The 16105-nt window shown below is 40.1% G+C and overlaps 1 protein-coding gene across 12 annotated transcripts in view; it reads right to left on the reverse strand.

Moving 5' to 3' along the window:
• Positions 1–16105, reverse strand: part of LOC125454807 (utrophin) — a 572019-nt gene that overhangs the window by 379343 nt on the left and 176571 nt on the right. For 11 of the 12 annotated variants that reach the window (XR_009446113.1, XR_009446114.1, XM_059648282.1 and 8 more), the window contains 7 exons: positions 14312–14521; positions 10808–10921; positions 7719–7874; positions 5961–6131; positions 5433–5615; positions 3134–3268; positions 2150–2299 (listed from right to left, as the gene is read on the reverse strand). Coding sequence is in view for 10 of the 12 variants with exons in the window: in XM_059648282.1 (XP_059504265.1) it covers positions 2150–2299; positions 3134–3268; positions 5433–5615; positions 5961–6131; positions 7719–7874; positions 10808–10921; positions 14312–14521 (1119 nt within the window). In the remaining 2 variants the exon portion in view is untranslated. The remainder of the gene's footprint in view (positions 1–2149; positions 2300–3133; positions 3269–5432; positions 5616–5960; positions 6132–7718; positions 7875–10807; positions 10922–14311; positions 14522–16105) is intronic. The other variant, XM_059648277.1, reaches the window with a different exon arrangement.

A 16105-nucleotide genomic window follows, 5' to 3' on the forward strand; every position in this document is an offset into this window, starting at 1 on the left:
GGTGAATAGTTAGAGGGACATATTCACACAAGAACAAGAATAAGTTTATCACACAAAGGAAATGAGCAAAAAATCAAAGCTATCAGAATGTACATGATAGTTAGAATTATCACAAAACACATAGCAAAACAAAGTTTCAATCTGTTTCCAGATACTCACCATTACAAAAACTCAAGTAGTGAGAAATAACATCCCTTATCTCAACACTTTAAGGCTCCATTTATCTGACTACTGACAGCTTCTTTGCCACGGACTGAGGAAACAGTTTGATGTATCTGTTCCAAATCTGTTAATGTGAACTTTTCACAAATTCCAGAACATAAACTTCATCAATTCTAATAACCTGAAGATTTCTAACTGATTTCAATGGTTCACAAATTAAACACTTCAGCTGAGCTAAATGAGTCCCTGCACTACTCATAGGAGGAAAAAAACTAAACTGGCTTCTAAACTCTAGTGTCTACTGGACTGAATATTTTGGTTTTAAAAACTCACTCATCTGGATTCTTCTGAAACAAAAACAAAACTATTACAGAGACATTATAGACATAGTCTGCCTGTCATAAACCTTAACATCTCTTCATTAACACCAAAGGGGCTTGCAATCACCTGTTTCACGACACTTAATGGGTTAGGTCACTGTTCTAATAAGAATCTTTGATCACGTTTCTTTGAAAAGAAAACCTAAAAAAACAGCCTACACTCACCTCCATCCAGCCAGAATACAGATTCCAAAAATAATATTTAATTAAATTATAGACCTTTCATCATAGAGGACAGAAGAGGATTAATTAAAAATCACCATAAAGAAGCCTTATTCAAGGCATTGGGGATACCTCTCAGGATTAGATTAGATTAGATTCCCTACAGTGTGGAAACAGGCCCTTTGGCCCAACAAGTCCATACTGCCCCTTGAAGCATCCCACCCAGACCCATCCCCCTATAATCCACTCACCCCTGAACACTATGAGCAATTTAGCATGGTCAATCCACCTAGCCTGCACATCTTTGGACTGTGGGAGGAAACCGGAGCAAACCCAGGCAGACACAGGGAGAATGTGCAAACTCCTCACAGACAGTCGCCCAAAGCTGGAATTGAACCCGGGTCCCTGGTGCTGAGAGGCTGCAGTGCTAATAACTGAGCCACCGTGCCACCCCATTGTATTGCTTACAACTGTGGGATACAGAAAGCAAGATTATCAGCTGAAAACTATCTATATGATGACCCTGTATCATGTGAAACAATGTATCCGACAATGTTGTTACCCCGTTACACTTGTACATCATGATCCGCATGTAAAGCGCACAAGGTAACAATTTTCACATTACCTCGGTACAGGCAACAGTAATAAATCAAATCGAAGAATGACTAAAACAGGATAAAGAATCACTGGACAGTAGTGCTAATTTCGATAGAGGTTGAATAGATCAAGATCAAACTTGATAGCATTGAAAAAGTTTATGAAGAACTTTAATATAATGTTAAAAATACTAACGAAGAGATAAAATCCACCATGTTCAGGAATTGCTCAAGAGGATTTGTAGTGTAGTTCAGTTAGCATAGACAATGTTAAAACCTCATTAACTCAACGAGTCAAATGGTTGACAGGAGCAGTGTTACAAGAATAATAGGTGAATGACTACAGTCACAATTACTGTAATATTCCACAAAAATGTATCTCCAATCAGATGCATTTTATTAAATTTTGTCCACATTCAACATAGTTTCCATAATCAAATGCAGAAATTCTCTTTTCCCTTGAATCCATGATTTAAAATTTTAATTAGATCTACGAGGTTAAAAGGATATAATCAAACATATCTAAGGGAAAACTTCAGCACACTTGTGAGAAGGCAGAATACAAAATCTAATTAGAATGGAAATACACTTTGGCTCTAATTTAGAACACTTAAACACTGATTTGATGCTTGATTTATTATTCAAAGTTCCAGCAGCCTCACATTCATTGGTTACCCAACAAATTTGCAAACCCATTTTTTCTTGTGAGTCTGTCAATTGGCAAACTAAAATCATGCAAATAATCAAGAGTAAATTACTCCACCATCAAACTTTATAAACATACAAATAACAGCATCAAGATATTTAAGATAGCAGATTGGAACAAATGTGCTGCAAAGGACCGCCTACCTGGTGACTGAAGTCTTCATATTGAGTGTTGAATGCCTCCAGCTTTTCACTTATAAGTTCATCCAATATTCCACCATCAATCAGCGTCTGGCCAAGTTCACGAATTTGTGTTCGATTATCTGCTGGATGACGGAGTACAGACTCAAGGGACTAAGGGGTGGAGAATAAAGTACACAGGAAAGTAGCTAAAACGTCTCTCCCAGTCACAACATGTCAGAGGTCAATGAAGTAAGAACAGTGAGTAGTTTCAGTCATGGGAACCTTATTAGCCAGAGACAATTCAACAAATACATCATTACTAAACAGCACTTGAACTTTATGAATTAAAATGTCAGTCCTATCTAACAACTGCAGTATTTTTAACTATGTCATCACCAAATTAGACAATGCCGCATCTAAATCTCTGTGCAATACCTGGGCATATTCAGAGAAGAAAATGCCACTATCGTAATGAAAAGAGCACATTGTTATGTAAAGGTCATCAGATACAACATTCTCCAAGTGCAGAACATTCTGTTCTTTCAAGAACATGGGTCATAACAGTGTAATGTTCCCACTTTTTCTATTGCTCTATAAATATCATTGCTGATGGATGTAGAAAAGGGAAAATGTTTCTATTTCAAAGTAAGGTTTTTGTTAAAGATCTGAAACACTCCACTACAATAAACTACCTATATATCATTTATTATATGCATGTTATGTATGTTGTTTAGCAAAGAGGACAGCGCTTCATTCACATGACCCTCAGTGAAGAAGCAGCTAAGCTTTTTTGGAGTCTGAGTACTGAACACAGATTCAAACAATGGTTAGATATAACTGCAGAATCAGTATGAAGTGGGTTGATATTAAAAAAAATGTCACTTTAACATCACAGTTGTTGTGCAATTGTTGTCAGTTACCCTTTGCCTGCATAGAAAATATTTTCATATAATTTAAGAGAACTATATTTCAAGTTGCATCTTTAAGTTTTAATAAAGATGTTACCTCAAGGGCCTCAGTAACAGCTTCAACACTATCTGGTAAATTTTCCGTGGCATACAACATCTCCTCCAGATTCTTTAACCAATTGTTTTCTATGTCCAAGTAATGGAGCAACTCACACCAGCAAGACCATACCTCCTGTGGCAAAGAGAGCAAAGTGGAAAGCTTTACTTACATTGACCAGCTGATCTAATGTTCAGGACAGTGGATATTTTGACAACCAGGATACAATGAATAGTTTACGGTTTGAAGGAAGATTTGTAGCTTGAATGTTGGTTGTAGATGTTGGTGTGTTTGATAGCATTGAGTATCAAACCTCCCAGCTCAGCTAACACACCAACATCTACAATACAATGAACAGTTTGTGCTGGAAGGTGAACTTCGGTTGGTGTTGGGAGTGGCTGTAGTGAAGGGGAGCCTAGTAAGCCATGAAGAAAGATACAAACAGGTAACTAGTTGACAGCTCTGTCAATGCACTTTTTGCCCAAGGACAGTGCAGTCCCCACCTAATGGTACATAACAGGTTGAAAAGACTTTAATGTATCAATATGAACTACTATCAATTCTGAGTGACCACTGCTAATGTGTCTTCAAATTACTGCTACTGTCCACCAGTAGTAAAGTAGTTCAGACAAATTCCTTAGAAATATTTTAACATTTATCCTTTCACCAAAATCACTCATTTCATTTTTTGGATATCTTTATACACTAAAGACTGAAATCAGCAACAATCCGATTGAATGCAGAGCAGGTTCATGGTGGCAAATGGTAAATTCATTTTTCTACTTCTCATATTAGAAATGCAGTTCAAAAGTATTGTTTTGCTAGGAACAACCTGCAGCAGTTTTCTTCTTAATCTAGGTTGCTGGAATTGTTTCTCACACAATCAGTAAGACAGAAATCCATACCTGAATTCAATCTCTCTCCACACATTAGCAGCATTTGTTTCTAAGTCTTTCATGGGATTTAGGCACCGCTGGCATGTCCAGCATTTATTACCCATTTTAATTCTAACTAAAATTCTAAACTGAGTGCCTTGATTAACTACTTCAGAGGGAAATTAAGAGTCAACCAAACTACTACTTGCAAATCACAAGTAGGCCACACTAAGTTCACTGTGAACCAGAAGTATTTTGAAGGCAAATGATGGCAAAGTCATGTTCTCCATTACGGAGATAATTTTATTTTAAAATAAAACAAACTCTTTTAATTTAATTTCCACCAGCTGCCACAATGGGGCTCAAACCCATGCTCCCAGAACATTAGCCTAGGCCTCTGCATTATTCAATAGTGATATTACCACTGTGCTACCATCTTACCAGGATGAAGATCCCTACAATTTACTCACAATTTATTCATGGACAAGTGCAAAAATCTCAGCTGAAGGAATGAATGGCTTCAGTGCTGTAATTCCCTGCCCAGTCGAAGCTACGTTATAACAAAGAACATAGAACAGTACAGCACAGTACAGGCCCTTCGGCCCACGATGTTGTGCCGAACTTTTACCCTAATCCTAAAGTCTATCTAATCTCCACCCCTACCTTATATTATCATCCATATGCCTATCTAATAGCCACTTAAAAGCCCCTAATGAGGCCAACACCACTATCTTCTCCGGCAATGCATTCCATGCCTCTACCACTGTCTGAGTAAAGAACCTACTTCTGACATCAGCCCTATATCTACCTCTATTCACTTGAAAACTATACGCCCTCATAATAGCTGTCTCCACCGTACGAAAAAGTCTCTGGCTGTCCACTCTTTATACGTCTAATCATTTTATACACATTTTCTGTTGGCCAGTATCCCTCCCAGGCTGTAAAAGCAACACTAAAGTCAGTGCTACTTGTACTAACACAGTGGAAAAAGTTAGGTGTGGCAATTTTTCACATAGATTTTTCTAGACAACAAGTTTAAATTAACAGGATTACATTTGATAACCACCAGCTTTTCAAGTTCAGAGCTTCGGGAAACAACATTATTACCTTTAAAATATTACAATACCATATTGATCTCATACCTGTGATTTTGAAAAACATGTTTTGTCTTCCCTCTATTTCAGAGTCTTTGCTTCCAACATCTCAAGAATGCTATTTGACAGAGATAACAGTTCCAGCTCCTCAGGAATGTGATGCAACCCAAGGGGACGCACAGACAACTTAAACTGATTCTTGCGAGCATCCATCCTTGGATATCTCAGCACCCATCAACAGAAAATGATTTTCATCTTATCAAACTCCACTAATACATAGCATCACTAAAACACCCTTCTGCTTAGCAGAAGTGCAATCACCACCCTCACCTTTAAAGTCAAGTATTTCCGTTCAATCCTGTCACAAAGCCTCTTGTAATTCTCCATCACTGTATGAAGATCTCTAGACATCTGCTCCTGATCACTGGGTGGCACTTTCTTAAGAACTGAATTTATATTGTCTTTCAGAATCTTCACTCTAACTTCTTTCTGCAGCACCTCTTCTTTTGCTCGCTGTGCAGGGAAAGAAAAAATTTGTGGTCATCGCGTGCAGAGAAAAAGCAACCCACTAACCACAGTGCAAAATCCTTTCTTTAACCCATATCTGCATACACACATTTTCAGAATTCAATTACATTCTAGATCAATAGCTTTGACTGAGGGATGGAGAAACACTTGCCCTGCAACACAGCCCAACATTTGCTAACAGCATGGGTTTGGTCCTGTTCCCTTGCTGCTCCTTAAGCTCCTGACATTATAAAGCAAACCTGATCTAAAAGAATTACAGTATAGTAATTTCCAATATTAATTATTTTACTCATGCCTCATTATTCCTCGAACCAGCATGTTACATCTTACCTTCATTTCCTCTAAAGCAGTCTCTAATTCTTCAGGTGACTTATATTCGAAGTCTTTCTCTAAGTATTCCTCTTCAGCTTGCGTGGTCCACTCACGCATCTCCACAAGATCTTTCTTCAAGTTTAATGCCTTCTCCTGACCTTCAGACAGTCTTGTCTGCAGTGACATAATCTGTAATAAAAAAAATGCAGTACAGGAATCCTTCAGCCCTCCAAGCCTGTGCTGACACATTTTCCCCTTCTCTTCACTTGCAGGATCCATATGCCTCTATTCCCTTCCTATTCATGTGGTCGTCCAGGTGTTTTTTTAATGACGCTATTGTGTCTGCTTCCACCACCTCCTCTGTCAGTGTGTTCCAAGTACTCGCCACCCTGTTAAATTCCTCTCCCTCCCAAACACCTTGAACCTGTGCCCCCTAGTAAGTGACCCTTCCATGTTGGGAAAAAGCCTCATACTTTGCACTCTATCCATGTCATTCACAATCTTATAAAACTTCTTTCAGATCTCACCTCAAACTCCTGTTCCAATGAAGACAAACGCAGTCTATCCAATCTGTCTTCATAGCTAGAATTTGCTATATCAGGCAACATCCTGGAAAACCTTTTCTGTTCCCTCTCCAAAGCATCCACATTCTTCTGGTAGAATAGCAACCAGAACTGTATGCAATATTCCAAGTGTGGCCTAACTAAAGTTCAATAAAGCTGCAGCATAAAACTTGCCTATCATTATTCTCAACACCCCTTCCAATGAAGGCAAGTATGCCACAGGCCTTTTTTACTACCTTATCTACATGCACTGTCACTTTCGGTGATCTGTGCACCTGCACAGCCAGATGCCTCTACACATCAATACTCCAAAGGGTTCTGCCATTCACTGTATAACTTCCACCTGTACTTGACCTTCCAAAATGCATCAGCTCACATTGGTCCTCCAACACATAAAAGCATTTTCCTTGTAATTAAATGCAACCAGCAGAAACTGCACTCTAAATCTACAGGTATAATAAATCAGAAAATGAACAACATTCTAAATTACAGTATAAGGGGTGCATTAATTAAGAGCTTCAGAAAAATGGTGAAATCTGTCACAATCCAAAAAGAATTCCTGTAAATATAAATTAATACGTGATAGATTTTATCCAGGGAAGGTTTTGATATTCAAATTCAACAATAAAATATCTGGCAAGTTCAAAACCATAGACACTGAAATATAATCAGAAAACGAAGGTAAAGTTACCAGACCACTTGAGCACTTCACACAACATCAAGGTCATAATGCAGGGCCATCACTCCTTGCTGCAAACTATTCCACGAGGGGCCATGGGCGAGACTTACTCTGTGCTCAAATCTCTTCAGCCCCTGGCTGGGCCTTGTAAAAGCCTTCAAAGGTAACAGCACCTCTTGTGGAGTAACAGGCCATGATACCGGCTGAGGTAGCGCTGGTACCTGGTACCAAACAAGTCAAAACATTGTCGGAATCGACACGTAGCACAGGATGGGGGATAAAAAACACTGGAGAGGAAGAATCATAAGCCTAAACCACAGAAAATACAATTACAAAAAGGGCCTGATCTCATGGGCTAAACTCAGTCACTCTTCGGTAAGCGTTCTAGATTTGCAGGGAGAACACTTTCACAGATTCAAGTCCTATAAAAAGAAGAAATCTTTTCATTCCACCCAGAACATTCCATCATTATTCGCACTTCCTGACACTGTACAGAGCCAAGAATCAACAAACCATGGAACTTGTTACCCCTACCTGGTTGCTCACACTTTCAAATCGTCTGCGGCAATCATCCATGCGAGATATCACAGAGTTGGAAATGGATACCATTGGCTGCTTTTTCAATGATTCATAGATCTCATTCATTGATGTCAAATTGGACTCCACATTCTGAATTTCCTTCACAAATGTCTATTTACAGACAGAAATCAATAGTTGAAAAATGAACTGAGCAATTATAATCTCTCTCAGATAAATACAGATATCTCTAAAAGGCTGTTGTATCTATAACACTAATTCTTTATGTTGTTCAAATAAAATTTACCAACACAACATCCTAATCTCTAAACTAAACAGCAGCTCGTTGAGAATAAGTTGTAGTCAAGACTAAACAACCTTAAATCATGCAAGTTTCTCTAAAGTAGTGTAAGTAATTCCGTATTATGAGAGGTAACAGAATGGTTGTTTGCCAAAGCGAGCAATCATTATTCTGTATGACATTGTGATTTCATTAATAAATTGATGTAAAGCACCAAGTTCTACAGATTCCAGAGACTGTCCTTTCTATTTAAAGTTGCAATGTCTCGACAATTTTACTTAAGGTTGTTGTGCACCACAGTGCCCCTACATTAAGTTGGCAGATCCTAAGATTGAATGTACTAGGACCTGACTTCCTGCAGATTCCACAAATGAGTGATGGAGCTTAATGATGGTAGGAGGGATTAGAAGTTATAGAAAGGGTTGATCTACAAAAGGAATTGGTTTAGACAGGTCAATATCATTGAAGGTCAGAGTTTATTTCTATATAAGTTAATATCTATAATTGGCACATAATTTTTCCAGGGTTACTTCTTGATTTTGTCCTTTTACATTCTCATTTCTCATAACTTATTTAGGAGGTGATGAAGTCACATGGCAACAGGACTTTCCGTATTTGAGTTGACAGATGAGATATTTGGACTCTAGGAAGCAGAACCACATGAAATCATCAGCATGCTGAACAGTTACCAATCCTCCATTAAATTAAAATCACAACTCACAAGGAATGCTTTCACTTATTTGAGACCAAGGCACTTAAATGAACAAACACCGACAGACTTAAGTAACCAACAATTAACACACGCTGCTACACACAGAAACCATCACACTAATACCTAATGCATTTCTATTCAATATGCACAAAGGTGCAAGATCTGAGTCAGATGGAAAGTACCCCTTTTACTGCATCTCATTTTCACATTTAAATTTAAGATCTGACAGAAAATTTATCACAAATAGCTGAGTATTCGTTTATTGACTGGTTTAAAACTATTCTCTCTCCTTTGCAGCTTTCCACTCCCTCTCTTCCTGCAGTTTCCCTCCTTTCCTCACCCGCCACAACTAGCCTTTCCTCACCACCCCTTACAGCCTCCTCTCTCCACTCCTTTTTGTCCCCCAACTCTCTCCAACACTGCACCTTTGATCCCTTCCCCATGCTTGGTTGCAGCTTTCTCCTTTACCCCATTTCACTTGCAGCCTCCACATCACCCCGCAACCTAACCACTTAGAGTTTCTTCTTTGTCGCCACCCTCTCATACCCAATTGTTTTGCATACACCCCCTCACTATTCACCCTTCTGGCAAATCTCCCCTTTGCCCCTATACCAACTGCAGACTCCCTGCATGGACCCGACCATCACTAGCAGGTTCCTTCGGCACTTCCAATCCCACCTTCTACTGACACACAACAACCCCAATGGCTCCCTGGCCTCAGCATTGGAGGAGGGTCATTCACATATGTTTCGATTTCCCTTTCTTCAATCACAGGCTGGATTTTTTCGTGTGTTTAATGCTGATAGTATATCTACCAGCAGCAAGCTTAGGGAAGAACAAGATAAAAATCGAAAGAACTGTGGATGCTGTAAATCAGAAACTAAAACAGAATTTGCTGGAAAAGTTCAGCAGGTCTGGCAGCATCTGTGGAGAGAAATCAGAGTTAACATTTCAGGTCGAGTGTGCCTGCCTCAGAATAGAGTTCTCAGCAAGGGTTACTCAACCCGAAAGATCAACTCTGCTTTCTCTCTACAGATGCAGCCAGACCAGCTGAGCTTTTCCAGCAATTTCTGTTTTTGAACAGGAGAGAACAAGTATGTGATTGGAGATACAGCTCCTCAGAGTTTCTGCCTATTCCACTTATCGAGGGACACTCTCCCAAGGCAATACCTTGCATAAATTTATGTCAGCATTTTGGGGATTTCAGGGATGAATACATCTAGGTCATATTTAGACTTTCATTTCCTTTCTATGGTTTGGAAGAGGAAAAATACATATTAGAGAAATTAGTAGGAACAAAATTGCTGTTCTGGAAGATTTTAATCATCACTTACATATTAAGACAAAGAGGAACGAATAAGGGAATGGGAAAGGAATGTCTGAACTGCAGCGGGGAGCGCACGATTAGTTGGCCTACCATGTGGATGTGTTGCTGGATTGGTTGAGTTCTTAAACAAATCAGATCAATATGCTACAGGTAAGTACATAGCTCTGGACCCAGTGACCACAATATAAGCTCTAAGATTCAACTTTGATATAAAGCACAAAGACCTCAACAGTAGTTTGGAGTGCAATATTTCTCAGAAAGGTGTATAAGTAAACTGGTGATGTGGAATGAGCAGTTCTAAAAAGGAGTCATACTAGACGTGAAACATTAAATCAGTTTCTCTCTCTCTCCAGATACCACCAGACCTGCTGAGTTTCTCCAGCATTGTGTGTTTGTTTCGGATTTCTAGCATTCACGGTATTTTATTTTTAATGGAGTGAGTAGTTTTGGGTCATAAAGATTAGCTTAAATGCAAGAATACTAAAGAAGGAGGGCTGGAGAATCATTCTCTCACGCACAATGGTATGGTTGTAAAATTCACTGGTGGGTTAATGACAGAGGAAGATACTGGGTCAACATTTATAATTAGACTGGGAATATGGACAAAAGAATTTTAAAAATGTGAAGGAATCTGAAAACAGAATGAGGGTGTCTGGGAGACTAGCCCTACACCAACACAGCTTGGGCCAAATGACCTACTTCTACATGGTAATGTCTCCACATTTTCCCAAATAGCTCTTTTTCACTGATACCAGATCTGTTCTTACCATACACCGTTCCACCTGCTGCCGAAACCCCTCTTTATTGCCTGACGTGGCAGTCTCTTTGGACAAGAGGGTCTCTGCGTGATCTACCCATTTCTCCACAATATCTGTATGTTTCTGCATTGAAAAGAATGAGAAAGGATTGGTCTCAACAATCAAAAAGAAAAGTACTTCCACCAAAACAAGTCAATCAACTTCAAGTTTGGAGATTGGAGTTTCAACTGTCAGTTCACCTAACATGGTGAATGGGAGTTTTCAGCAAGGTCAGAAGGAACACAGATGCATGTGTGGAACTCTGGAACTGAAGAAAAAAATGATGTTTTTTTCTCCTTATTTCTCTAATTCCTTCCTCTCCTGAACGGTGTCAAAAATGAGATACGCCTCTCCAGTACCATGTGAAAGCAACCACAATTCACATTTAATTCTTGGCAGACAGCTTTGTAAAGCTTTTATTAAATCATGTGGAGCAAAGGAACCCACTCAGTCCTGCCTTCAGTTATCTCTTTCAATTGCCCCAAATTTGCTGAATGGTCTACAAATTCCTGGAACATATAAGACCATAAGACATAGGAGTGGAAGTAAGGCCATTCAGCCCATCGAGTCCACTCCACCATTTAAATCATGGTTGATGGGCATTTCAACTCCACTCCCCTGCACTCTCCCCACACGGATTGGATCATGTCACATCACAGTAAGTGAACGTGGAAATTTACTTTCTCGGCAATCTCAGTGGCAGTAGCTTTCTGGGAAACCACTCTAGTCTATTTGTAACAAAAAAGAGGGCATAAACCAGAGAATCTTAGCATAAATAATCTGGGCTGAACAAAAGTGCCAAATATACATCATCTTTATGCCTCCCTTTATCTTGCTGGTGTCATAACAATTTGATGCCAAACCATCAATGACACACTAGAAGTTTAAGAAAATGCAACTGATTAAGTTTTTCTTTTTAAATTAGCATACATAACTCAAAAATCTTAGCAAGGAAAGATCTTTAAAAATGCTTTTAAAGTACCATACAAATCCAGCAATGGTTACTTAATATCCTGCAAGCCACACTATTTTGCACACAACTTTATGCCCATTCAAAATTAGCAAAGGTACAGCACACAGACGATGAAACAATCAGACAATTCAGGAGGGGGCCAAATGATCACAAATGTTTTCAATGTCTAACCCAAAATAAATTAGTTACATGCAAATTTGTTCTCAAATCAGCATAACACTAACCGAATGCTACAGATGCATCAAAATCATAAGAACCCCTACAATGCAGATAGAGACCAATCAGCCCATCAATTCAGCATACACTGTCCGAAAAAGCCTACACAGCCCTCTAAGACAATGAGTTCCACAGATTAACTACATCTAACTGAAGAAATTCTTCCTCACCTCAGTTCTAAAAGGTTATCCGTTCACTCTGCAGCTGTATTCTCAGGTTCTAGTCTCTCCTTCTGACAGAAACATCTTCTCCACATTGATTCTATCCAGGCCTCTCGGTGTTCTGTAAGTTTCAACGAGATCCTGCCTCATCTTTCAAAACTGTATCAAGTACAGACCCAGAGTCCTCAACTACTCCTCATACAACTGCATGACGAGCCCTTCATCCCAGGGATCATCTTTGTAAATCTTCTCTGCGCTGAACCAACACCAAACACATCCTTCCTTAGACGTGCTGCCCTAAAACTGCTTACAATATTCCAAATGAGGTCTGACCAGAGCCTTACACACCCTCCATCATAAGGTCAGAAGTGGGGATATTCACCAAGGATTGCACAATGTTCCGCACCATTCACAACTCCCTAGATACTGAAGTAGGCCATGTTCAGATGCAACAAAACCAGGACAATAACGTGTCTTGGGCTGAAAGTGTCAAGTAACATTCATGCCACACAAATGCCAGGCAATTACCATCAACAATAGAGACAATCTAACTACCTCTCCATGACATTCAATGGCATTATCATCACTAAATACACCACTGTCAACAGCCTGGAGGAGGCCACTGACCCCAAAACTCAACTGGACTCACCACACACACATAGTGGCAACTTCAGCAGGTCAGAGGCTAGAAATACTGAAGCAATTAGCTCACCTCCCAACTCCCACAGCCTGTCCACAATCTACAAGGCAAAAGTCAGAATTTTGATAGAATACTCCCCGCTTGCCTATACGGGTACGGTTACAACAACAGTCAAGAAACCGGACACCATCCAAGGCAAAGCACCTCACATGATTGGTACCACATCGCCAAACATCCACTCTCTCCATCACTGATGTCAGTAGCAGTAACACCTATTTGCAAGACACATAAGAACACAGAACATAAGAACTAGAGCAGGAGTAGTCCATTCGGCCCTTCGAGCCTGCTCCGCCATTCAATAAGATCATGGCTGATATTTTCGTGGACTCAGATCTATTTACCCGTGTTCTCACCGTATCCCTTAATTCCTTTATTGTACAAAAAAATCCACCTCGGCTTTAAAAACGTTTACCGAAGTAGCGTCAACTACTTTATTGAGCAAGGAATTCCACTGATTAATAACCCTCTGGGTGAAGAAGTTCCTTCTCAGTTCAGTCCCAAATCTGCTGCCTGCAGAAGACACACTGCAGAAATTTGACCACGATCCTTAGACAGCACCTTCCAAACCCACAGCCTGCTCCATCTAAAAGAACAAGTGTAGTAGAAATATAATGTAATTCCTACAGCATTGCTGCATCAAAATCCTGCAATTTCCTCCCTAACAGCATTGTGGATCTACCTAGAGCACATGGATTGCAGCATCGATGCAAGATGGCAGCTCACCAAAAACTTCTCAAGGGCAACCTTGAGCAAGCAATGCATGTTCACCCAGCCAGCGAGGCCCATGTCCTATGAATGAATAAAAAAAATGCAGTATTCCCTCAGCGTTGCACCAGAAGCAAGCCAAAAGTTTAAAAATGAAAATACATACGAAATTTGGCTTGATTTTCTCATGCATTACTGAACAAACGGTGTAGTATCAGAAGTGAAATTGAGCCGCAGCGTCGTACAGCACAGAAACAGACCCTTCAGTCCAACCAGTCCGTGCAAACATAAATCTCAAACTAAACTAGTCCTACCTGTCTGCTCTTGGCCCACATTCTTCCAAACCTATCTTATTCATGTATCCATTCAAATGTCTTCTAAACATTGTAATTGCAGCCACATCCACCACTTCATAAGGAGGGTCATTCAACATGCAAACCATCTTGTTTAAAAATTTGTCCCTCATGTCTTTTTTAAATCTCTTTCCTCTCACCTTGAAAATATGTCCCCATGTCTTGAAATTTCCCATCTTACGGAAAAGACAACTACTGTCAACTCTATCTATATCTCTCATTATGTTATAAACTTCTATCAGATCACCTCTTCACCCCCTACACTCCAGGGAAAAAAGTCCCCCAATTCCTAATGCCTGACCCTGGTAGATTGAGGCCTCTACTGTTCAATATTGGTCAACACTAATTTTATATCGTCTCACTGACCTGAAATCGCCGCAGTTTGGGTATAGTGTCTTCCAGCATCTGGCAGTCAACCTGAAGTCTTGTCATCAGCCTTCTCCATCGTGCTTGAATTGCTTCCAATTCTAGGTTATACAAGTTCCGTGAAGGCATCAGCTCCTCCCCTGTGCTTTGAGCCTCATCTGCAAGTTTGTCCATTTCAGATTGATGATTTGTCAATTCATCTCGGATAGACTAGGGTGAATAACAGAGGGAAGGAGAGAAAGGGCACAAGGTTGGGAGGAGGGGGAAGGGGCAAGGGGTGGAGAGAGAATGGGCAAGGAGCAGAGGGTTGGGGGGAGGGGAAGGGAGAAAAAGAAGAGAAGGAAGTGGGGAAGAGGGAGGGAGATGAAAGAGACAAGGGGGTGCAGAGAGGGAAGGGAACAGGGTAAAGGAGAAGAGGGAACAGTGAAATGGGGAAGGGGGAATGAGGGATATAGGGAAGGAGAGAGAGGGGAGTAGGATGAGGAGAGGGAGAGAGAGGAATGAGGGGGAAGAGAGAGAGGGGGTTAAGAGAGAGCAGAAATAAAGGGAGAAAGAGAAATGATGAACAGGAAAAGACACATATAGAGAAAGATAAATGAATGAGGTGGGAAGAGGACAGAGGAATGGGGGTGGGAGAAAGAAAGAAAGAAGGAAAGAAAGAAGGAAAGACGGAAAGACGGAAAGAAGGAAAGAAGGAAAGAAGGAAAGAAGGAAAGAAGGAAAGAAGGAAAGAAGAGAAAGAAGAGAAAGAAAGAAAGAGAGAGAGAAAGAAAAAGAGAGAGAGGGAAAGAAAGAAAGAAAGAAAGAAAGAGAGAAAGAAAGAAAGAAAGAAAGAGAGAGAGAGAGAGAGAGAGAGAAAAGAAAGAAAGAAAGGAGAGAGAAAGAAAGAGAGAAAGAGAGAAAAAGAGAGAGAGAGAGAGAGAGAGAGAGAGAAAGAAAGAAAGAAAGAAAGAGAGAGAAAGAAAAAGAGAAAGAAGAGAGAGAGAGAGAGAGAGAGAGAGAGAGAGAGAGAGAGAGAGAAAGAAAGAAAGAAGAGGAGAGAGAGAAAGAAAGAGAGAGAGAAAGAAAAAGAGAGAGAGGGAAAGAAAGAGAGAAAGAAAGAGAGAAAGAAAGAGAGGGAGAAGAGAGGGAGAAAGAGAGGGAGAAAGAGAGGGAGAAAGAGAGGGAGAAAGAGAGGGAGAAAGAGAGGGAGAAAGAGAGGGAGAAAGAGAGGGAGAAAGAGAGGGAGAAAGAGAGGGAGAAAGAGAGGGAGAAAGAGAGGGAGAAAGAGAGGGAGAAAGAGAGGGAGAAAGAGAGGGAGAAAGAGAGGGAGAAAGAGAGGGAGAAAGAGAGGGAGAAAGAGAGGGAGAAAGAAAGAAAGAAAGAAAGAAAAAGAGAAAAGAGAGAGAAAAAGAGTGAGGAGAGAGAGAGAAAAAGAGAGAGAGACAAAGAGAGAGAGAGAGAGAAAAAGAGAGAGAGAGAGAGAGAAAAAGAGAGAGAGAGAGAAAGAAAGAGAGAGAGAGAAAGAAAGAGAGAGAGAAAGGGAGAAGAAAGAGAGAAAGAAAGAGGAGAAAGAAAGAGAGAAAGAAAAAGAGAGAAAGAAAGGGAGAAAGAAAGGGAGAAAGAAAGGAGAAAGAAAGGGAGAAAGAAAGGGAGAAAGAAAGAGAGAAAGAAAGATGAGAAAGAGAGAGAAGAAAGAGAGAGAAAGAAAGAGAGAAAGAAGAGAGAGAGAGAAGAAGAAAAGAGAGAGAGGGAAAGAAAGAAAGAAAGAAAGAGAGAGAGAGAGAGAGAGAGAGAAAGAAAGAAAGAAAGGAG

This window comes from Stegostoma tigrinum, chromosome 9 (assembly GCF_030684315.1).
Source record: "Stegostoma tigrinum isolate sSteTig4 chromosome 9, sSteTig4.hap1, whole genome shotgun sequence".
Taxonomy (NCBI): Eukaryota; Metazoa; Chordata; class Chondrichthyes; order Orectolobiformes; family Stegostomatidae; genus Stegostoma; species Stegostoma tigrinum.